The sequence below is a fragment of the Mixophyes fleayi genome, chromosome 1, assembly GCF_038048845.1.
Source record: "Mixophyes fleayi isolate aMixFle1 chromosome 1, aMixFle1.hap1, whole genome shotgun sequence".
Taxonomy (NCBI): Eukaryota; Metazoa; Chordata; class Amphibia; order Anura; family Limnodynastidae; genus Mixophyes; species Mixophyes fleayi.
In genome coordinates this window covers 241,795,892-241,820,969 of record NC_134402.1, presented here as the reverse complement: position 1 = coordinate 241,820,969, position 25,078 = coordinate 241,795,892, and the positions used below count along the sequence as shown (strand labels likewise).

Genomic DNA, 25,078 nt, shown 5'->3' with positions numbered 1-25,078 from the left:
ATCCCCACCCCGTACTATCCCGCTCTCCCTCTCTGCCACCAACTTAGCTGTCTCCTCTTGGATGTCCTCATGTTTTCTTTAAATAAACCGCCAAATCCAAGCTCATTGTCTTCCCTCCTTCTAGATCTTAATCACCGTCAACAACATTATCATCTCATCTGTTCCCCTTCTCCCTGGGCGTCACCTTTGACACTTCCCTCTCTTTTGCCCCCCCCCCCTTCACTCTATTCTTAATGAGGTTGTGAGACTTCTCTATCTTTCACGCCGCTCTTCCTCTGTCTTCCCTCTCTGCCTTGCCTTACACTGGCTCCCTTTCCCCTACAGAATCTTCTTTAAATTCCTCACTGTCGCCTACAAGACCCTCTCCCATTCCACTGCCCCTTATATCTCAAACCTCCTCTCCATCCACACTTCCGCCCCTTCCCTACGTTCGGCCAATGACCATCGGCTTTCCTCCGCACTGATCACCTTGTCCCACACTAGAACTCAAGACTTCTCCCGTGCTGCCCTCCTCCACTGGAACGACCTCCCTCGCCTCGCCTGTCCCCTAACCTTGGCACTTTCAAAGGGGCTCTCAAAACCCATCTGTTCTTGAAGGCCTACCAGCCATCCACATAACCTTCTCCTTCCTTGATCTCCTCACCTCCCACTTCCCAGTCTTCTCTTGCGCTTGATCCCCTCTACTGACTCCTCTCGTGTCTGCTGTCTGTTTTCCCTCTCTTTTAGGATGTAATCTCCTATGAGTAGGGCCCTCTCCCCCTATGACTCTCTACCTATTCTTCTGCTCAAACTTCACTTTACTAGCTTTGTTTTTGAGTTTTGAAGTTCTGGTATTATCTGTCTAATGTTCTGTACTGTATTATTGTTTTGCACTGTTTTACCTATACGGTCCACTGTCTGTATTCTGTATAGCACTGCGGAAATATTGTGGCGCCCTATAAATATGTTTAGAGATTGTAGAATGCCTCCACTTCTCCTCTACCACCCGGGCTATGTCTGCTGGTGTCTGCCCCCTGTCGGACAGCAGTCAACAGGTCACACACCAGGGGGGAGTTAATAAACTGATGATGTAGAAAGGCTAGAGGAATGGACAAGATTTTGGCAATTACAATTTAATGCCCAGAATGCAAAGTAATGCACTTGGGTCTCAAAAATTCTGAAGGCTGAATATACTACAAATAGCAATAAAATATCAGCTTATTGAGGAGAAAAGTAATCTAGTTTTCACTTTCAGATTAGTTAACAATAAGCAGACATTGTAGCAAAGCAATGAGGAAGGTAGGTTGCATTGAGGTAGAAAGAGAAGTGGTGAAGCCATTTTATAGGTCATTGATGCAACCTAACCTAGAATACTGGGTTCAATTCTGGATGCCATATCTTTAGAATGACATAAATAAACTAGAAAAATGATACGTGGTCTAAAGCACAAAACCTACCAAGAAAGATTAAAGAATATCAATATGTATAGCTTGGAGCAAAAAAGGGGAATATGTTAAAAGATTTCAAATATATAAATGGCTTTAGTAAGGTAGAGAAGATTTAGAACAAGAGTATATGTACTTGAAACGGGAGGATAGTAGATTTTGGGAAAATTTACTTCAAGCAAAGGGTATTGTATAGGTCGAGCTGCCTGCCAATAGAGGTGGTAGATGCTAATAAAGTGTGAAAGTTTCAACATGCTTGGGATAGCCCCAAGGCTACCGAAACATACCAGTCTCCAACCGAATTCCACTTTTGCTACTGCCTCTGTCCACATTATCACTCCATAACCCTTCTTGTCTCACCCTCACCCATCCCCATTGGACTGTAAGCTAACAAACAGAGCCATCCCTCCTTGTCTTCTAGTTCGCTCCCACCTTGTTCAACTGTCTGTTCTAGTACCATAACCCTGTACTATACTATTTGTTCTATACCTTGCCTATTGCATTTTTTCTATGATGATTTAACTTCTTGCTCTTCTTGCATTTATGCTTCTTAAATTAATTCTTATATTTTGCCATTGCTTGTTTCTGTATTTTGCTTGTTGGACCTCCTAAATGTTTGTATTATGTTCTGCTTCCCCACTGTACTGTGAAATACAATAATAAAACTCTAAATCTGGAAAACAGGCTTCAGTAGGGTTTCAGTTAGGGATAAAAAAATTAAAATAAGAGGATGGTTAAATGGGAAAATAGGTTGATATGAAATTCTATGTTTCTAAGTCTGTCTAAACCTTTTGTTTTTTTTGTTTTTTTTGCTATAGGAAGAGGCCTCTTGATTGCAAAACAATGGAAGACTGTCTTCATACCTCTTCAGAAAACCTCTCCAAGTTGGTGAGTTGGGCCCATAGCCATGGGACCATTTGTAGCCTTATTCCAAACCTGAAGCACTTACTCTCTGAGGGCTCCCATGGCACCCTTACAGCTATGTGGGGATGCAGTGCTGGGCATGCATACCACTGGCCATTGACTACAACATGTAGGGCTGGGCCTCAGGAGAGAGTGTGTTTTCAGGACAATAGAAGCTTCAACTCAGACAGCCCTAGTATTCTTGGTGTGCCCTCAGAGACTCAGACAAGCCCTTTGGAAAGGTATCCTGGGAGACCAGTAAAAACAAAGCTTGATTGCAATAGAACAAGAGACTCGTGTGACTTTTCTTACTGTAGTGAACCTTCAGAGCTGGATGAACCAGTAGAAGAATATGAAGATGAAACCACTTTGTTTGATATGGTGTGTGAATCTTCAGTGACCGATGAAGATAGTGATTTTGAGCGCCAGGCCCAGCAATCACCTAGTGTTTCCCGCAAGAGGCCCAGTGGTGGTCTCAACTGCTCTCTTTCTGGGTCTCGGTCACATATTGCTGATGAGGACAGTAGTGAGCTAATTGTGAAAAAGATTAAACAGGAAACCCCTGAAGACTATTATATTGTTGCTAATGCAGAACTCACTGGTGGTATTGATGGGCCCACACTGTCTTTACAAATGACCAAGCCGAAGAATCAGACTGCAGCTGCATCTCCTTTTGTGGGACCATCTAAACCACCCAGCATTTTGCCACCATCACTAAGCAGCGAGTTAGAAATACAGGCTATTGCACCTTCCCCATTGGTCCTACAAAGACCCTCACCCCAGAAGTCTGTGAGACCACCATTGCCCTCGCAAAGCAAAACACTATTGAACACTCCAGTTGTCAGTCAACAAATAGGAATACAGATGCCAGTGAGCACCTCCACAGGAAACCCCAGCCAACCTATCAGCATACCCTTATCGGCACTTCAGCTGCCAGGGCAGGAAAAGAAAGAGGTTTCTGAAGAACTCTTTCCACCTGTACTGAAGCCAGCTTTGTCTTGTGACATGTCACTATCACCATCAGTTAGTGCTGAGCCTGAAGTTAGCTCTAGTCAGCAGCAACCAAATACCATCCCCACCATCAGCTGTGATGGAGCTGCACAGTCCATTCCAGGTATGTAAGTGTATGCATTTCAGAAAACTGATGAAAAATATTTTCGTGCCCTGGTTGAGTCCTAGTTAAGAACTAATTATTTGATTAACAGACCAGCAATGTCAGGGAGGATCATTCAACCTCTCATTGTCATGAAACCCCAAATTCACAGTGGGCAGCTCTGTCACTCTGAAGAGGCCTACGCTAAGGAAGTTTTCCTGTAGACTTCTTTTGCAAGTACCAAGTGTACAAGAAACAAATTAGATATACAGTTGTGTTCAATCCACTCCTGGTCAAAATATGTTTCAATATTTATTTATTTTTCCTGTGCCATCTTTGTTTATTGAAAACAGACTAGCAAGTACATCTTCTACATACATGAAAAAAAAATTATCAAGCATGTGACATTATAATCTTGTGTAAGTCTGTTTAATATACTAGATGAAAGAGAACCAGGGATAAGATAAGGGATAAAGGGTACATTGTTTATGTCTTACAGTGGTTTATTGAGTGTAGAAACATCAAATGAAAGATTAAGTTTTAGTCTGGTGTACCACTCATTGTCAAGGTATGCATAAGACCCATAGAAGTGAGTATTTCATGGTAATACTGAGTGAGGACTTGGAAGCGTGAATTTACGATTTTCCAACCAGTAGAATCAGGTGGCTATTACTTTTGAATATCTATTGGACGTTGAGGAGGCTACGTCTTCAATGGTCATGTAAGATATGATTATTTTGAATAATTCTTATATAGTTGGAGGATTAGTAGATTTTTATTAGTGGAATACTGCTTTGGCTGCATTCATTAAATGTTTAAACCGCAATTTCTTGTATCTAGGAACCGGAGTACTCATTAAATTAAGGAAACACAATGCTGGGGTCATTGGAAGTGGTTTCCCTGCAAATTTGTCTGTGATTTGTTTTGCTTTTTGCCAGTGCTTTATTAGTTTAGAGCAGCTACACATGAATTAATTGGGGCTCCAGATACAAAACTGCATCTTCAACATTGAACAGAAACCTGGAAACATTCTTTTAAAGATACTTGAGCTTCTCAGCCACAGAAATACTGCTTGAACACATGAGTGAATTTACTTTGTCTGATTCACTCCTTTTCTACTAGGTATAACCCTGAATCTCTGTTCCAGGCTTTTGTAAACTGAAGAAGAGGTTCAGTACTATATACTAATATTACTAATGTTATCCTATACTTTTGTGAGTTTGTCTGGGTTCTGTGCTAATTGTGTAAATAAATCCAGAAGTGGTAAGTGACTGGTAGAGTTTTGTTGTTCTGGTTTAAACACTTCAAAAATGTAAAAAGGTCCATGTTGTGTCGGTCCAATCACTGGGCGACAGGAAGGAATCTTAGCTCTCCAAGGGATAATATTAGCTGGGATAGTGAATGCTTTCACAAAACATATCCATTATTTTGAATCCTTGGAGTGAGTCTAGTAGATTATACAGTTAAGAAGAACTGAATTATAGTAGTTTTTAAAGTGTGGAAATTTTAAACCACCTCCATTTCTGTCTGTATAAACCAGTCTCTGATTGTTCCTTGAAGAATATTTATAGGTATGTGTGTAGGAAATGTTTGAAGGAGATTAAGGCTGTGGAACAATGTTCATTTTAATTATGTTTATTCTCCCAATCCACTAAATTCTAACTGGGTACCGTTTTTTGAAATCTGATTTAATCCTTTAAGTTACCATTAGCTAGCACAATCTCTATATAGTTACACGTTTCGGTACACAAATTCTTTGTGATAGAATCGAAACTACATAGGGACTATGTAGTGTAACTTTTGGCCCTAGGTTAAGAACAAGTAAGATGATTGTTACAGTAAATATGTGGGTATTGCTGCTGTTTTACGGTTATTGGAAATAAGGCAGGGGTAGCAACACATGACGTTTCAGCAAGTGTTGTAGATAGAACCACTTCCTTTTCTAAAGTCTCATGGGGATAATTGCTGTAAGGTGACTGGTATGGGGTATAGTGCCTGTTCTCATTTATAAATAAGGGCCTCTCACTGTGCAGTTTCAGTCCCCCCACCCTCCATCCCATAGTAGCCTTCCCATGCTATAAATATAATAGAACATACAATATATTTAGTTATGACAAGAGACTCTTTAAAGTATACCCCTCAAATTTAAAGCAAAATGTTCTAAATTAATTTTATATACTAAACCTCTCACTGTTAACTATTATTATTTAGCAATAATGCTCCTAATCCTAGGTATTTTCAGATATATTTGTTGGGGGTGTGGGTGTGTATATATTATATTATATATTATATTATTTTTATTTTTTTTGCAGCCACCCCAACAATTTTAAGTGCCGTTATTTATAATCTTAGACATATCTGTCACTGTGCAAGACTATACCACAGTCCCAATATTTTAATACAACTGCAATGGCCCTTTATTGCTGGGTAACTACAATTTTGCAAGACCACATTAAGGCATTTGTTGAGCTCTGGACATAACAATGGGGCCTCACATTTTTGTTACACATGAGATGATTTTCATTCATACCCCAGAATTGTTATATATGTGATGTAGGGCTAACCTGTGGAAAATAGAAGTCTTGTTTTTTGTAGTAAACATACTACTGTTTGTATTTTCTTTTTCCAGATGAGATTAAAACTATTTTTGTTTTAAGGATAGGTAAAGGTTGGCTACATTTAAGTTGAGGTTTTGCGTTTCAGTTAGGGTTCCGGTTTAGTTTATTAAATGAAGAGATAAGAATCTTGTATAATGTACCATTTGGTTTCTTGTGTATGTATGTTTACAAGAGACTTATTGCTGATCCCATCTCACTCGGAATTTACATATTTTAAATTATGTGATTATGTATAAATAATAGAAAACAAATTCGATCACTCCTCATGCAACATTTTAACATAACTATACATAAATATGTACATTACCAGTGTTCTCCTCGGCTTAATTTTGTATTATTGAAGATCAAGAAAGTGGTTTCTGAAATATTGTACTTCATGTAGAAAACAGATCTTGATGAGTCAACACTGGTGTGACAGGAGGTGGTTTGGTACACTACTTGCTGTTTCATCCAATAAAATGAGTATTTATATTGCAGAACATACCTTTTGTCATGCATTGCAACATTTCATTTTGCTTCGATAATAGTGGGGGTATGTAAGGGAACCATTCAGTGTATGGGTTGTTGTTTTTTTCATGTGTGTATTTTGTACAGAATGAAACAATACACGGATGGGTAGTTGGAGTGTTCAAAAAAAAACATGATATGTTTGAACTGAGATATAAACAGTTCCTCAACCATTTACTTTTAAATAGTGTTCCACTTTTAATATACGTACCGATATTTCTTAATGTTACTAAAGCTAAAGTCATGTTTTGTAACAATTTTCAATAAATGATCTGCCATGATTGGTAGGCAAAGGCTAATTTAATGTGCAAGTCTTGAGGAGAAATATCTAGTACTCCCATATGTACCTCTCTTCCCTGGACAGACCTGTTATTTTTAACTCTGAAGAATTTCCAAGAACTTTGATGCCTTCAGTATCTGATTGTCAGAATTAATGGAAATTTACTGTAAACAAGTTATGTGACACTGTTCTTCTGGTTCACTGCTTGAAGACAATGACAATCCCTACGAATACTTAATTTTGAAATGAGTAATGATTTAAAGCTGCCACTGCACTTAATACCATCAAGTCCCTTTTCAATGAAATAAAGCATTCACATGGTCCATACTAGCGAGGACCAGGTTGCATATATAGCAGAACAGTGGTTTAAAAATCAATTATTTAGAAACCCTATACAAAGCAACCAATACTTGAATGCCAATGCAGTCTGAATCACATGAGCAGGAATCATTGATCAGAGGATACTGTAAATTGCATATAACCACATAACAAATATCGATATCTTATAGATAAGGCCCTGGTTGGCCTGATCTATGTGCAGTTTTTATGTTCTCCCGTGTTTGTGTGGGTTTCCTGTGAGTGCGCCGGGTTTCCTCCCAAACTCATACTGGTAGGTTAATTGGCTGCTGACAAAATTAACGTGCGTGTGTGTGTTACTGAATTTAGACTGTAAGCGCCAAAGGGGCAGGGACTGATGCAAATGATACATATTCTATGTACAGCACTGCGGAATTGGTGGCGCCATATAGATGTTGGTATGTCTTTACTTTGAAGAAAGTAGGTGGAGCTTGTGTTCTTTTTGTCTACAAGAAACTTAAATGAACATTACCCTATATTTTTTTTTTTTTTTTTTGAAGCCTGTCTTGAAAAACGACCAACTAAAACTGGTTTGTGACTGTCCGTTTTTAAAACCTTTCCAAAGTTTACCCAAAGGAAATCTTGCGTTTTGCTTAATTTTCACTTATTTACTGTTCTTCATATATGCATCCATTTATGTTCTTTAAAACCCTTAACCTCACCTAAATTCTGGTAGATCCATCCTGGCATTGTGGCATACTGTGAAAATGTCACACAAAATATATTTATTTTATGCTCTGGATGTGAAAATGGCAATTTTAAGGTTAATTGGTAGTTGAATTATTGCTTATGGAAAGGTCACCTCCAAGTGATGTCTAAATGCTCTATCTCAAATTACCTCCTTGCTTTGATTTTTGTCTGTGAGCCCCCAATGAAAAAAAGTCATCGTATTCCACCTGCCCCAACTTTAATAGTCTGAGTCTGCATGTTTCTTTTTTTTTTTTTTGTTCCCTTTCTTGCAGCATTAGAAATGTTTACTATTTCTCTATATACCTTGAAATTTACTATGATAAACTCTCAATATCTTGCATAAGATTTAATTCTCAATTCCATTGTTGTGTTTCCAACATTATGCTATAATACCACTATACACTGATCAGCCACAACATTAAAACCACTGACAATTGAAATGCATAACATTAATTCTCATTACAATGACACCTGTCAAGGAGTTGAATATATTAGGCAGCAAGTGAACAGCCCCTTCTTGAAATTGATGTGCTGCAAGCAGGAAAAATGTTCAAGCGGAAGGATCTGAGTGACTTTGACAAGTGCCAAATTGTGATGGCTAGATGACTGGGTCAGAGCATCTCCAAAACGACAGGTCTTGTAGGGTGATCCCGGTATTCAGTGTTTAGTACCTACCAAAAGTGGTCAAAGGAAGGACAACCGGCAACAGGGTCATTGGCGGCCAAGGCTCATTGATGTGTGTGGAGAGCAAAGGCTAGCACATCTAGTCCAATCCCACAGAAGAACTGCTGTAACACAAAATGCTGGAAAGGGTAATGCTTGCTGTGATGGAAAGATGTCAAAACACACTGTGTATCCGAAGACCGGTCAGAGTGCCTATGCTGACCCATGTCCATGACATGTTATATCGTTTTACAGAGCTCTGTTGGAATGCCAACATTTTACGTCAGCAGCTAGGTTTACCATTAGAACATAGGTTTGGATTTGGGTTCTTTTTATTTGTTCAATTATATCTTTTGGGTCACCTTTGTTGAGCAAGTAGAAAGACTCTTCTCTTTAAAACAAAACATACTTTGACATAGGACTGAGAGAGACTGTCTTCTTTTAGATATTTTGCCTATCAGGGTTGCATCGCTAGTAAGCCTTATGTTGGCCTCCCATCCTGCTGGGTCTTGCATCTTTACTAAAATTACTCAGAAGGTACTAGCTTATATGATATTACAGAATTTTAGACATCCCATTGTACATGTATTTTAAGAAACAACTGCGAACACTTTGCTACTTAATGAGCTACCTGCAGTTTTTGTATGGCAGCCACAAGTCCATACTGCAAAATGGACAGTTATGGGGGGGGGGGGTGTGCTTATTATATAAATGGCTGTGTATTTCTGATTTACTGCCTGGAAAGATGCATGCTACTATATTCCATTCACTTAAATAATGGCAAGAAATAACTTTTGTAATTATACTATACTATACCCTATAATTTAAATATAATATGAAATTTTTCAAGACTAAAAGACATTGAACCCAAATTGTGATAATTTTTATATATTGACTATATATTGAGGTATATGCATCTATAGCACAGCTTGTATTTATTGTGAAGCTGTAGTCCGCATATGGGCCTCCTATAGAATTGAATGTAAAATATGCACCATTTATGTATGAGTCTCTTTTGCTTTGCATGCATCTTAAGACTTGTGTGACTGTCTCATATTCGCTCTAAGTTTTATAATCATTAACTCGACAACTTGAATCTGTTCTATATATGTGCAAAATTTACATCTTGTAACTAATGTACATTTTTTATCCATGTAACTCAAAATGAGAAACCTTTCAAAGGGGTGTACTCGACTTGCATCTGCATGCCCTTACTGTACTGGCCATACATGTTAAAGTCTCTTGATTAACATTGCCAATCACAAGGGGCAGTGCATGCAAGATACATGCAACTTTAAGTTGAACACATGAGCAGTGCATCAAGACACATGTAAAGCCAATGCACTACAAATTATGGGCTTGACACATCAGGCCCAGTGTGAAACACTGCTCAATGTGATAAGCGGTATGTTGCAAAGTCTGATACAAAAAACATGGCAATGTATTAAACACTGGTATATATTTAATTCTGTGTAATCTTATTTGGTATAATAAATGGCATGGGTGTAAAGATACCCCCTTCCTCCCCCCTTCCCCTCCCAAATCAGGCTATGTGCTCTGGATTTGAAGTTATATGCTTTTTAAAGCTGCAATTTTTTAACAAACACTTTTTTTAACTTTTTTTTTTTAAATGCATTTGTAGCTCATCTGATTCAGCTAGAGAGTTGAGCAAAGTCTCATCTTAAACCTTTTTTGGGCTTTTCTATGATATATAATACAAATTAAAATGTAAAATTTTCAAAATCAATTTTATTATGGGATCATCTGCTACAGGAGCTCAGTTTTGAATGATTTAGATTTATGAAAACTATGTTTGAGGCACTACACATTTGAGAATCAACAAAACAATATTTTTTTCCAATTCACTTAGAGAATTGCACGTTCCTCTTCAAGTGTGTTTTGGAAGAAGATTTTACAGACAGTGCCTGCTCCCACTTCTGCACAGGTGTGCGAACTTAAGTGGAAAGATAATCTCTGTGAAAAGACACTTCAATTTTGTTGAAGCCCCCCCTTTTACAGGGACAGGTTAGGTATGGGGTCACTAATTGAAGTCCACCCAAGCCTAACCTGACCCTGACCCATTTGTGTCACATTTGAAAGAGCGGAGTGTTTAATTAGGGATAATCAGACTGGGAGAATGTGTGCTGGGAAGAAGACACTGGGAGCAACACTTTACTCACAAGAAGAAGCCTCAGTCACCCAGCGAGTCAGAGAAGAAAAAGCACAGCCCATGAGGCTGCTCCAGGTCTCCACGTGTCATAGGAGCGTGTGATGGGCTCCTCCAATTAGAGCTCAGCACATGCTCCTCTCACCCTTCAGCAGTGTCTAATGGGATTTTTTCCCCCTGACAGCCTAGTCTGAGCCTGCTGTGGTGTTTAAATTGGTTTAGAGCAGTGTTGGCAGTGGTTGGTGTTTAAATTAGTTTAGAGAAGTAAAGAAGAATAAAGATGGAGGAAAGTGACTGGTACCTTTTTTATTGTTTCAACCCTCTTGAACAGGCTAATCATACTTTTAATAAGAAGGTGTTGACATCTGTTTCAGAATGGATGTGTACATTAATAATGTAATGCCAGAAGTTGCAAAAGTTTGTGCCAGCTGCAGAAAACAACTTGGGACGCTTTGAAAAGAGCAAGATAATGTAGCATTAGTTCCCACTTGCTGACATTAGATGGTATGTAAATACTGTCTATGACAACAAATGGTGGCTAACATTTATTCTGGGAAAAGATGAAAACATGGATGAAGTGAAATTAACATTCCTTCATCCAGCTGGTTCATCACCACCTTTTTCATACATACCGAAGGAAGCCGGATGTTTTTATGGATGATGTTTTATGGTAGATGTTCTGTGTAACGTTGAACTTCAACAGGTCGACTGTACACCCTTTCTGAATTGTAAGTACTAAAAACAAATGAAGTCTTCAGCCAGTTCCATCCCATCAAGTAGCACCATCCATCCAGAGCAGCAGCACCAAATGGTAATGATCTGTAGTAAGCTTTCTTATAATATGTGAAAGACATAAAATGTTTTAAATATTTCAGTATTAAAATAATGTCAGAGTACATTATATACATCAAAGGGATTCTTTAAGGAGATGCATTAAAAGTAATGAACAGGCCTAGATAGTTCCCATATTCATTATTTTAACAAACAGTCCAAAATGAAAGCTCTTCTAGCAGATGAGCCTAAAATAAAACTTTGATTTATTAACAACATTATGAACAAATTTTGAGATGTTTTTCAAACTTTAAAAAATATGGCTTTTTAAGAAAATCAAAATTTTGATTGATTTTTGAAAATTTTACATTCATTTTTATTGAAACATACTGCTGTTATATATCATAAGGGAGCCCATAAAAACAGGTTTAAAATGAGACCTTGCTCAACTCTTTTTCTTAGCTTAATCAGGTGAGCTACAAATGCAATTTAAAAAAACGTTAAAAGCTATTTTTTTGTTACAAAAGTGCAAATATAAAGGCGTATAACTTCAAAACTAGTGCACATATCAGCCTAAGAGTTGGGGGGTTTCACTGCATCCATGACAGCATTTATTATACAAAATTTCATTACAATCTGAAATGGTCCGATTAGAAACCCAATGTTTTGTTTGATGTGGAATGACCCTATATTAAGAATGTGTTAATTGGTCTTGGTAATTTACATTTTACCATGTTTTCTTTGTATTTATTTTAGCATAAGAATGACAGTCTATGGTCCTTGACAAAAACATACGTTATTGGAAATTTTGCATTTAAATTTCATAGTAATGAACAAATTAATTTCAGAAACAAAATATATCAAAATTAGTATTCTGAATGTATCATGTATAGTAAGTATAAAATAAGTCATGGCCAAAAGTTTTGAGAATGACACAAATATTATTTTTCACAAAGTGGGCTGCCTCACTTTTTATGATGGCAATTTGCATATACTCCAGAATGTCATGAAGAGTGATCAGATGAATTGCAATTAATTTAAGTCCCTCTTTGCCATGACAATGAACTTTATCCCAAAAATATTTCCCTGCCACAAAATGACCAGCTGACATCCGGTCAGTGGTTCACTCGTTAACACAGGTGTGTTGACTAGGACAAGGCTTGGAGATCACTCTGTCATGCTGATTGAATTAGAATAACAGACTGGAAGCTTTAAAATGAGGGGGGGGTGTTTGAAATCCTTGTTCTTTCTCTGTTAACCATGGTTATCTGCAAGGAAACATGTGCAGTCATCATTGCTTTATACAAAAAGGGCTTCACAGGCAAGGATATTGCTGCTAGTAAGATTACACCTAAATCAACCATTTATGGTATCATCAAGAATTTCAAGGAGAGGTTCAATAGTTGTGAAGAAGTCTTCAAGGTGCCCAAAAAGGTTCAGCAAACATCAGGACCATCTCCTAAAGTTGATTCAGCTGTGGATCACCACCAGTGCAGAGCTTGCTCAGGAATGGCAGCAGGCAGGTGTGATTGCATCTCCATCCACAGTGAGGTAAAGACGTTTGGAGGCTTGCCTGGTGTCAAAGCCAGCAAAGAAGCCACTTCAGGAAAAACATCAGGGACAGACTGATATTCTGCAAAAGGTGCAGGGATTGGACTGCTGAGGACTGGGGTAAAGTCATTTTCTCTGATGAATCCCCTTTCAAATTGCTTGGTGCATCTGGAAAAGCGCTTGTCTGGAGAAAGAAAAGTGAGCACTATAATCAGTCCTGTGTTATGCCAACAATAAAGCATCCTGAGACCATTCATGTGTGGGGTTGCTTCTCAGCCAAGGGAGTGAGCTCACTCACAATTTTGTCTAAGAACACAGACATGAATAAAGAATGGTACCAAAACATGCTACAAGTGATAACTAAGTGGCTCGGGGATCAAAACATCGAAATTTTGAGTCCATGACCAGGAAACTCCCCAGACCTTAATCCCATTGAGAACTTGTGGTTAATCCTCAAGAGGCGGGTGGACAAACAATAACTCACAAACTCCAAGCATTGATTAGGCAAGGGCGGGCCATCAGTCAGTATGTGACACAGAAGTTGAATGACAGCATGCCAGGGCAGAGGTCTTCAAAAAGAAGGGTCAACACTGCAAATATTGACTCCTTGCATAAACTTAATGTAATTGTCAATAAAAGACTTTGACACTTATGAAATGCTTTGTAATTTTACTTCAGTATACCATAGCAACATCTGACAAAAATGGTTCAAAAACACTGAAGCTGCAAACTTTGAGAAAACCAATACCTGTGTCATTCTCAAATTGACCATGACTGTGCAAATTATGATAGAATATGGCCCATTTCTTTAAAATTATATATATATATATATATATATATATATATATATATATATATATATATCTCTCGAGATAACCTAGGGTTTTGTATCATCTACTCAGTGAAACAGGGACATCAGCATCTCATTATTGCTGGCGTTAGTGCATGTTAACATGAATTCTCATTTTAATTTGGCAACTTGGTGCCATTTCCTTTTTGTCTGTGGATACAATGTAATAATGCCAAAAATTGCAAACAAATGCACAGAAATGCCTCTGGTTACTGGTTGACTACAGAAATGATAAATTAATTGATCGTAGTCCATAATAAATCGTGTTCATTTATGTAGGTGATACCTATATGGTAATTTTTCATCTTGGTCTGCTAAATCCACAACAGGATGGTAGATTGCTGAAATTTTAGAATGAGAACTATTTTACTAGGTATCTAAACATCAGAATGCATGATGTAAATATTGATTTTATTTTCCTACTTAAATTGCACAATATACAGTGAATATTTTTAATAATTCATACCAAGGGCATAAAAAGAACAATCTGTCAGGAAGAAGCCCAGCTGGCAGCACTAATTATAATCTGTATCATGTGGGTGTGTCAGCGGAGGCCTTCACTTCTCAACTAGCATTTTATATGTATGAATCTTATGTGATGAAGTCCTTAAAGGTGCATGCACACAAGACTTGTGCGCCATCATTCTATAACCCCTCGCTGCTGAGCCTAACTTTTTGGGCTGGTCATATTCCAGCACCAATATCCATATTTTGTTTGTGCGATATACATGGAAGTTATACCTTGTGTTTTTGAAAAAAATGCTATTTGTTTTCTTACACTTTATTTCACAGCATATAAAAAGTTTATTCTGCACATAGGTTTTCATAATAAAACTGAGCAGCCAAGAAACTGCAATGGTCCACAAGTAAGCTGCTTCCTGCATGTTCTCTTTGTTAAAGTCATGACCTCACTCTCTCTTCCTCCCCCCACCCCCCCTCCCCTCCTCCCGCACAATTTAGCCAAAACATTAACCAATACACTAGAGCCAACAGAAATAATAACCATGATGGTGGCCATTTTGTTGAAAGTCAAAGTACATGCAGATTCCCACAAAAATGAGTCTGACTACAGTCAGTGTTGTTTATTGCAGGCACTAACTGTTCATACAAGCGTTTTCCATTTTTCTAATCTTCAGAACCGTTGTGGTATGGGGGGTTTCTGGGCATCTGGAACCTTCTTTCCTTTAAGTGCACTCTTGCATTACACGTTGGGGTATAATTTGAGAAGTCTGGTCTAGGATGTGCTGATATCTCAGTCAATGATATTTCAACAAGTATCATTAATAACAAGCATCGTGGCAATTTTATAATAAAACCGTTTTAAGTAGGATCCAGTTTCACTTAAATTTAGAATTAAATATGTCTTTTAGACATGTTTCAGTGATCTAGGTAAACCAGCAATTTGCTAAATTGCTGTGTATGTACCTAAAGCATGTGGATAACCCTTAGTGTATTTAGCCATTTCAATCGCACCCATTGCTAGCCAGTGCATAAAATCAATCATTCAGCCATGTAACCTTCATAGTCAAACATTAGCAGTAGAATGGGTCTTGCCGAAGGAGTATGCTTGTCCAATATCTGCAGTTCTAGAGCTGTCACAGTCAATTGTAAGTGCTGTTATTGAGAAGTGGAAACGTCTGGCAACAGCTCAGCAGTGAAGCGGTAGGCCACACAGGCACCGAGTGCTTTAGCACGTAAAAATCATCTGTCCTTTTTTGCAGCACTTTTTATTGAGTTCCAAAATGCCTTTGGAAGCAACTTCAGTCTTCAGCACAAGAACGGTTAGTCAGGAGCTATTTGGATTGGATTTCTATGGCCAAGTAGCCACACAAGTCTTAGATCCCTGTGCACAATTCCATACGTCAAATGGAGTGGTGTAAACCAGACCACCATAGGACTGGAATAGTGGAAAGGGGAAAGATGTTCTCTGAAGTGACGATTCATACTTCACCATCTGGCAGTCTGAATCTTTTCCAGGAAGACTCTTCCTAACTTAATATGTACTGCCAACTGTAAAGTTTGTTGGAGGAGCACTAATGGTCTGAGGCTGTTTTTCAGGTTTTGGTGTGGGCCCCTTAGCTCCAGTAAATGGAAATCTTAGTGCTGCAGTATACATTAACATTCTAGAGAATTGTGTGACTCCATCTTCGTGGCAACGATTTGGGGAAGACCCTTTCCTGTCTCAGCATGACAATGTCTCCGTGCACAAATTGAGGTCACACCAGAAAATGGTTTCCTGGGTTTGGTATGAAAGAACTTGAGTGGCCTGCAGAGAGCTCTGACCCCACCCCCATCAAACACCTTTCGAATGAATTGAAATGCGAACAGTGAACCTAACACCAGTGCCAGACCTCACTAATGCTCTTGTGGCTGAATGGATGTGAATCCCTGCAGCCATGTTCCAAAACCTCATGGGAGGCATTCCCAGAAGAGTAGAGGCTATCATAATGGCAAAGGGGGACCATCTCCATATTAATGGCCATGGTTTTGTAATAAGATATTCATAAAGGACATATAGATGTAATGTTAAGGTGTCCACATACTTTTGGCCATGTAGTGTATGATTTAATTTATATGAATTTAGTAAATAAGTGTGTTTTAAAACTGTTCAGATGCCCACAGGTGATGGGGTTTACTAAAATGTACTGGTCATTTAGGTAACTTGGAACAGTAGAACAGCATTTTTTGTTTAATATTTATATGCTTACATGAACTAGAGAATAAATGCTTACCTCTGTTATTGCAAATTATTTCATTGCGTCCCATAGGAGCAAAATGATACATTGCTAAAAGCTCACATGAGACGTGAGAGAGAAAACCAATCCTGTAACTAAATCGCCGCACTTGCATTGAATCAGGTTGACAGGTGATAATAAATAATGTATCTGTGTGACTGCCTGTTATATTATTGTACATAATACATAGTTATTAGTTTACCATCTGTTTTATGTACTGCTTATACTACCAACGGTATCCTTCATTTGCTTTAACTCTGTTAACATTGAAAATATTTCCTTATGAACATATTCAGTATGAATTATTGTGACTTCAGTTATTCCACTATCAAAAAATAACTTGGTTGTCTATCTTTCTGACGTCTGCAGTTACTAACTGAATCGCTATGCCCATTGACTGGAGTTTTTTTTTGCGTCTTTTGAAGTGTTATTGGGAGATAGATTTTTGTAATATATTGTGGCTTTAAGCATCTGTAGGTTTTCTGATGTGTATAGAAAAAAATATATAAAACTACAAGATATAACACTCATACAAAGGCAGCTGCAACTGAAAACCTTCCACAGTTGCTGTAAATTAATATTATTTGAGTATAGCGAATAAAGAAACAATTTTTATTTTTTTTATTTTTTTAACGTGTGTTGTATAGCAGCAGAATACTGTAAGTTCTGTTTAAGTGATGCATTTTGTGTTTTTGGTGAAGCACTCTGATCAGTTAGGAATTTTATACATTCACTTTTAACATGACCACTGTATCTCTCTAACATGTTGTTCTTTCACTCTTCTCAAACAATTATAACATTTCAGTGCTTTCAGTTATATGTATGGCTGATGGTTCTTCCAGGGTCTTTTAACTACATATAATATCTATGACAGCCAGATGGAGAGTTCCATGAGAAAGTACATTGAGGACTGCCACTAAATATTTGTGAGATGTGCTACAATATGCAAAGTCCTTGATCAGTTCCACCTTACAGACCTGATCTTATCTCCATATATACACACGCTTTTCTGCAAGTGACCTGCATTTGGACTCTTTCTGCATGTAACAACCTCCCGCTCCTACCTCCAAAATTACTCCCAATCACTCTCCTCAAACCTTCAAAGTTTTAAACATGCCTTTTAAAAACCCATCTTTTCAACAAATCCTATGATTACCCCTCCTAATTTATATCTAGTCAGCTCAACCTGTTTTTGCTCACACTCCCACTTCATATAGTAGCACGGTGGCGTAGTGGTTAGCACATCTGCCTTGTAGCACTGGGGTCATGAGTTCAATTCCCGACCATGGCCTTATCTGTGAGAAGTTTGTTTGTTCTCCACGTGTTTGCGTGCGTTTCCTCAGGGTGCTCCGGTTTCCTCCCACACTCCAAAAAACATACTGGTAGGTTAATTGGATGCTAACAAATTGACCCGTGTGTGTGTGTTAGGGATTTTAGACTGTACGCCCCAATGGTGCAGGGACTGATGTGAATGAGTTCTCTGTACAGTGCTGCGGAATTAGTGGCGCTATATAAATAAATGGTGATGATGATAGTACCTGCTCTTATTGTTTCAGTCTTATCACTCTTCATTTTTAAGCACTCTAGAGCAATTCTCTAATTCCTCCTGTCCCACACATACATGTGTATCTTTGTACTACTTTATTATATGTTGCATATTTTGCTTTGTTTTGCATTCTGTTCAGTATTTGTGTTTGCTGTTGAGCTGTTTTTAATGTATAATGCATTTCCCACTGTATGGAACTGAAGAATATTGTATATTGATAACTGAAGAATATTGATATAAATAAATAATGTTTCACTGGATGTAGGCTTTTCTTTCATAAAGATAGAAGCAATGGTAGAACACAGTGTACACTCTGCGTATATATTTTAGTCACACATCCTAAGTTGAACAACACCACTGCAAATTTAAGGAAAATGAAGAGTGCACTACTGCAAGGGTGAACAAATATGTGTAGATCAGGAATCTGTTTATCAGAGATATATATATATATATATTCTATTCTCTTCTCACACACACACACACACTCTGAAACTCTTAATTGTGCTTGATAACTTGACTTTACTATACTTTAAACAATACGTTGACGCTCTATTCCTGATTATTTATCAAAAAAAGCAAAACCACTTATTACTGACAACACACATTAACTTGGTACATTCAGAGCCATGTTGGCACTGGCAATACTGTATTTCCATAGGATGGTGTAAAAAGTTATTGTGTTTGAGATGTGGAGGATATTGGCCTAATTAAACTGGCAGCCATGAATATGAGGAATGTTGACTAAGGACAATGATATTTATAGCACAATGTTGCAGAATTAAACATAGTGCATCTATAGTATCTAGCCTTTTTCATGGTGCAGGGATGTTATAGAACAGGCTTACATTGTTTATTTAACATCTTATTTATGTACAAAAGAAATCTGTATAATGAACAGGACATTTGAGGGTCATGAAAATTAACTTCCTTTATAACTATTTTATGAGAAATAAAATGTAGTGTTTTGTTAGGAAGAATGTGTACATCATGTACAAAAGTGTAGACAGTGTTTCACTCTTTTCATCCCCATTCCAGGTAGTCCACATAACTGGTATAAGATGTGATAGAAGCCATTTCAGGTTTCATTTGAGAGAGCCTGACGCATGTAAAATTTGATAAAAATGTGGCTAAAGTGCAAACGACTATAAAATGGTTGCTATTTTCTTCCTTTTAAAGACATGACCTTATTAAATTAATCTTCTATATATGTTGGCATTGACAAGGATGTGAGAGCAAGTGCCTGTTGACAGCGTTCTTACATTTCAGAAACCAGACATAATTGATCACTTCTGACACTTTTCTGAACATTACAGATACAGCAAGTATTAAATTGACACTGAGTGAGTCACAATACCACTCATGTGGCGCTGTAAGATATGGCAGTGCTGAAGTTTTGCAAAGTGTTGAGTTTCTTGACATGCGGTATCATTTTATAGCACCAGTGGTTCCCTTGACATAATTTGATACCACCCCAGCACCTGGAACTACATGTCCCAGCAAGTTCTAGAAGCCATTGACTGCTTGAGCATGCTGCTGCTTTTAGAACTAGAAGTGTGAGTGGCTGCCAGGGCATGATGGAGCTTGTGAATCTACAAGCACCAGCATGCACAGCAACCACAGTCACTGCAACATGTAGAACCCCAAATGGATTTAAAAGAAGGAAAACTATTCTTAAAAACAAGTTTTTTTATTAAAAAACAAAACGAAAACCCCAAACCCTCGTTTACATTTTATTCAACTGCGAAATCATCCTACTGAATTATTACACAGGGAATCTTCTATGACATAATTCAAAGGGAAATAAAGCAACAAACCATAAAAAATGAACACCACTGCTGCCTATGTGGCCCAACAGCTAAATGACTGCTGAATGCATCTGGGCTCTTACCAGCGCCATAATAATCGCACCCTATCACACACACCCATGCCACAATTATATTTACTCCTGTATTACTCCACAGATGCACCTATATAGCCCTATACCACACAAATCTTTTTGTGTATAATCACTTACCATAGTACCTCCCAATATGCAGCCAGGCATGATATGACTCCATTATGCAATGCATGACCTAATATACAAGCTATATACTATCTCGCAAGCAATATAATCAAATCTATATCCCAGACCTCATAACACTTTCACGATGTGTATGTATCAGTAATCTCATTAACCCCAATGCAACCATATTTAACCACATGTGCAGCTTACTTTAACCCAATATGCTCTGCTCCCATAGTCTCATGCATGCAATTAAGACCAAAGTATGCAAAGCCAGTTAATCTGTGACCCCTGTTGCTGTGAACTGTATGCATCACATTCCTATCTCACTTGCTAGTGACTCTATTTAGATTTCATACAGTCAGACTGCTGTCTCACATGACATAACATAACATATATTTAAACATAGCTTACCATTTCTCATACATCACATACTCTGTTTAATTAAAGCACAAGTTACGATCACTGTACTGCATTGCTTCCAGTTTTCATATCACATGTAACCTTATCCCCATTTCTCTAATTGCTCCTAGCCATAATTAATAACAATAGCATTGCACTCAATATACTCGGCTATCCTTGTACTGGAAAGTCCATCATGGGGAGGGAATGAGAAAGTTGACCTTTCTTCTTCTGTTTTCCTTGTGTGGGAAGAGGACCAGAGGCTTTTGTGTTGACTTTATAGCTTAAGCTTCTGCCTAGTATCAGGAGTTCTCAGCTATCTATTATCATTATCATCATCATCATTTATTTATATAGCGCCACTAATTCCGCAGTTCTGTACAGAGAACTCATTCACATCAGTCCCTGCCCCATTGGAGCTTACAGTCTAAATGCCCTAATATAGACACACACTCTCACTCAGACACAGACAGACAGAGAGGGAGAGACTAGGGTCAATTTTGAAAGCAGCCAATTAACCTACCAGTATGTTTTTGGAGTGTGGGAGGAAACCGGAGCACCCGGAGGAAACCCACGCAGACACAGGGAGAACATACAGACTCCACACAGATAAGGCCATGGTCAGGAATCAAACTCATGACCCCAGTGCTGTGAGGCAGAAGTGCTAACCACTAGGCCACTGTGCTGCCCCATGTGTGTTCTTGTAGCCAAGAGAGGCCAGCTCTGATTTTTTTATTTTTTTTATTTTTTTTTTTTAAGATAAACCAATGTAATGTTGCTGATTTTCCCATGTGTTTTATGAAAAATCTAAAATGACTGACTCTAGAGCAGTGGCAAAATGTGTGTATCAAAATGGATCCCTCATTACAGAGGTAGTTTGCAGCCATGATACATTCTAAGATGGAGAAACTTAGGTCTCGATTTTCATACTTGTGTTTTTTCACTTTAAACTGTTTGTTTCTTGTGGGTTTTTTCATATTTATAGTTATTAAATGTTAAAGTTTTATACAACATATGATATTCTGGTGTATATGGTATTATTTTAAGATATTACTTTTCTTCTTTAATAATGAGTTAACGTAATACTGTGATACGTTGTCAGGCATACTGTTTAAGGAAAAATGAATGCTCCGTATAGCAAAAGCACAGTTGCGTTAAAGCACTGTATATGTTTATATCTACAGTAGCCCTAAACCAGTTCCTTTATGTATAAAAGTGTGTTTCCAAGAGCAATCCCAATCACAGTTGGAAACATTCACCCTCCCCCATATCATTTACCTTGAATACTCAAGTCAATGTTGTATTTGTTTCCCAGTTAACTAATTGAATAAATTTGCATGGTAACTTCTAGCTGCAAACAATTGCAAGTTAAAGGATATCGGGGAAGTAATTATAAGCAATGCTACTTGGGTTTTAAAGTCATACCTGCAGTATTTGAGGTTTAAAGTGTGCATCACACCCTGTGTTTTTTTTCCATAAAACTAATAATGCATGAACTAAATGTTCCTAATTCATATTACCCTGGTAATCATGGAGTCTTTATTTGACATTAGAATATTTATTTTACGGTTATATGGCTTTTTAAATAGATAATACTGTTGGATACAATAGGTATGAAAAATGCATCATACTCATAACACTACTCAGAAAACATACTGTAATATTGTACTACATTGCATAGTGTGTCTGGACAAAGATGCGTCATACACAGAACATAACACTACATTTAGATAAGTCACAAGGCTTGTCGAGCTCCATTCAATTTTTTGGAATTGTCAGTATGTATGGAAAATATGGTCATTCACATAATAATGCTCTCAAATAGAAAGCATCCTGTTATATTGTACTACATTGTATTGTAGATGTTGGTGTATGGATGGGTTATGAACAAAGATGCATTGTATGCAGAGCTTATCTGGCCCCATTAAGTTCCATCATTTAGCAGCAGTCTTTATTGGTTTCTTCTTTTATTTCATCTTGGATTATGGTGTCGATAAAGATTTCCTATGGACTACTTCAGGAAGAAGATTCCTATTTTTGGATTTGGCGGTTTAATAAAATGGTAAATGAGTGTTTTCTGGAGTCTCTTTATTTTAATAAATTGTTAGTAAGAAGGTGTGTGGTTTTGTTTGTTTTTCTTTCTTCCAATGAGGCCCATTAGTTGATCTATGTTCCAGCGACCCTAGTTCTTAGGGCATGTTGGTGCTTGTAGTTTGACAAGCTTAGTCTTGCTCTGGCTGCGATGGGAATATTGATACTTTATAGTTCTACAAGCACCACATTCCACAATAGTTCCTGCTATAGCTTGCTGGGAGTTTTAGTTCTAACCACCTATAGGCAACCACCACCTACAGCTGCCAGGATGAGCCCCAGTGCTGTGCAGCACAGTAGTGGATTGTACTTTTTTCACTGTTAAATTACTCTAGGCTTAGCAGGCTGGAGTTGCTATCTCAATGACAAGGTGACCCCAATCTGAGTCTCTGTTATAGTGTGTCCATCCCAGCTTGGCATAGCCTGGGGTTGGTTGACACTTTTGTAAGGGACTTTATGCTTGGCCCTTACTGTAGTAGTGACCAGCCCAGGCTACAGCACTGTGCTGCTTGTTCATTTAGGTGGAGGGGGCACTCTGTCTGTTTATATAGAATATATTATAGAATATATATTTTTACAGGGAGCTGGACTTTAGAATACTTTATGCTGCATACATACAATAGTATAATATTGCAATGTAAAGTTGAAACCTGGCATTATAATGCATTTAGATCATAATATGCTGTCTGGCAATTTAATGCTTGTTCCATCTGTCATTAATCAGACACTGTCACTTCATCCAACATGCCATGATCCCTTGCTGACTTTATATAAAATACAAAAGTTGTATTTTGTATATGATTTTGCAAGTTCAGCATAAAATATGGATATTTTCCTTAAGTTTATCTACAATTAATATGTGAACTGGCAATGCATCCAGTATTGTTTGAATATTATTTGCGGTTATAACCAGCAGGATTTGTGTAGATTACAAATGAGGCAGTGTCGTTTTTACAAGGATCTTTGCTGACTCCCTGTGCACAGTACATCAAGCTCTGTAGTAATTGATGCTTCAGACTTGGCTGCTGCATCTTGCACATTAACTAGTATAGCGTTTGATGTATCCTCTCATGTGAAGATGAGATTGGCTGATGCTCATTATTATGTCAGAGCCTTGTCAAACATTGCAGATATCTTTAGTCTTGCATAGTATAATTGTTTTTTTGGAGGGTTTTTTTGTCATAAACAAGGGTGATGCAAAATAATGTTCCCTTCATGTAAAAAAAGCTGACATCTGAACCCGCTTTATCAGCTCTCTTACTTTTTTGTTTTTCAGTGCTATAAGCAGTAAATATACATTTTGGTAGTGTATTCTTCAGATTCCTCTACAAAGCTACATTAATGCCAGTCTCCCCTTGTTTGTATTGTCTAACTTGTATACTGTTCCTTCCTGGAGAGCACCTGCCTAGTGCATTTAGTGGAATTTCAACATAGTAATAGCGCACATTATGGGGGGTGGGTTAAAGCTTCATTGTCCACTTTCTAGTGTGGTTAGTAAATCTAACTTCTTGGTTTGTCTAACTACATGTCAAGGTTTCTTCACTATTTTATTAGGTTAAACATTTACCCGTTGCGTAGGTTTATGAATGAATGCTTTTGTGAAATGGCTCCAGGTTGTCATCTTTGCGTGACTCTGGAACTAGAATAGAACGGAGTACATCTTCTGGAGATAAATATTGCTGGGGTAACATTGTTACCCCAAACCATCAATAAAATTGAGTGCACTTAGGCTGAACACTTTAAAAGCAAAAGATGTGCTTTCTAAGGGTGATTAGAATGTGCAGCTTCCCTCTAATGAAGTCCCGAAGAGTTAAGTGAAAGCCATATTATCATTTATTTGTTAGGCACCACAAGGTATCCGCAGCACTGCACACAGTACTAACAGTAGACTATACAGGGTAAAACCATACAGAACAATGAACAAAAAGTACCAATACTTCAGAAACTCCGGCTAGTCATATGCAGTAAAGACGGAGCGGAAGAACATGTATGGAGACAGGAGGGGAGGGGGCCCTGCTCATACGAGCTTACATCCTAAGGGAGGGTAAACAGACCAGGCACGAGGAGAGAAGGAAGGACGAGTAAAGGGAGGAGATGGGGGTTAAGTAGATGGTTGGTAGGCTTTGAGGAAGAGGTGAGTTTTGAGTGCACGTTTGAAGGAGCACAGAGTAGGAGAGAGACGGATGGAGCGAGGGAGGTTGTTCCAGTGAAGGGGGGTTGCACAGGAAAAGTCTTGGGATTCTGGAGTGGGAAGAGATGATGAGGGTGGAGGAGAGGCGGCGGTCGTTGGCCGAGCGCAGGGAGTGGGCAGGAATGTGAATGGAGAGGAGGTTAGAGATATAAGGGGCAGTAGAGTTGGAGAGAGCCTTGTAAGTGGTGGTGAGGAGTTTGAAAAGGATTCTGTAGGGGAAGGGGAGCCAGTGTAAGG

At 38.2% G+C, this 25,078-nt stretch overlaps 1 protein-coding gene across 2 annotated transcripts in view; it reads left to right on the top strand.

Annotated features, from left to right (window-relative positions):
• Positions 1 to 25,078, top strand: part of KIAA1958 (KIAA1958 ortholog) — a 68,590-nt gene that overhangs the window by 20,356 nt on the left and 23,156 nt on the right. For both annotated transcript variants that reach the window (XM_075208542.1, XM_075208533.1), the window contains exon 2: positions 2,243 to 3,441. In XM_075208542.1, the coding sequence (XP_075064643.1) occupies positions 2,268 to 3,441 (1,174 nt within the window). In that variant the 5' untranslated portion in view covers positions 2,243 to 2,267. The remainder of the gene's footprint in view (positions 1 to 2,242; positions 3,442 to 25,078) is intronic.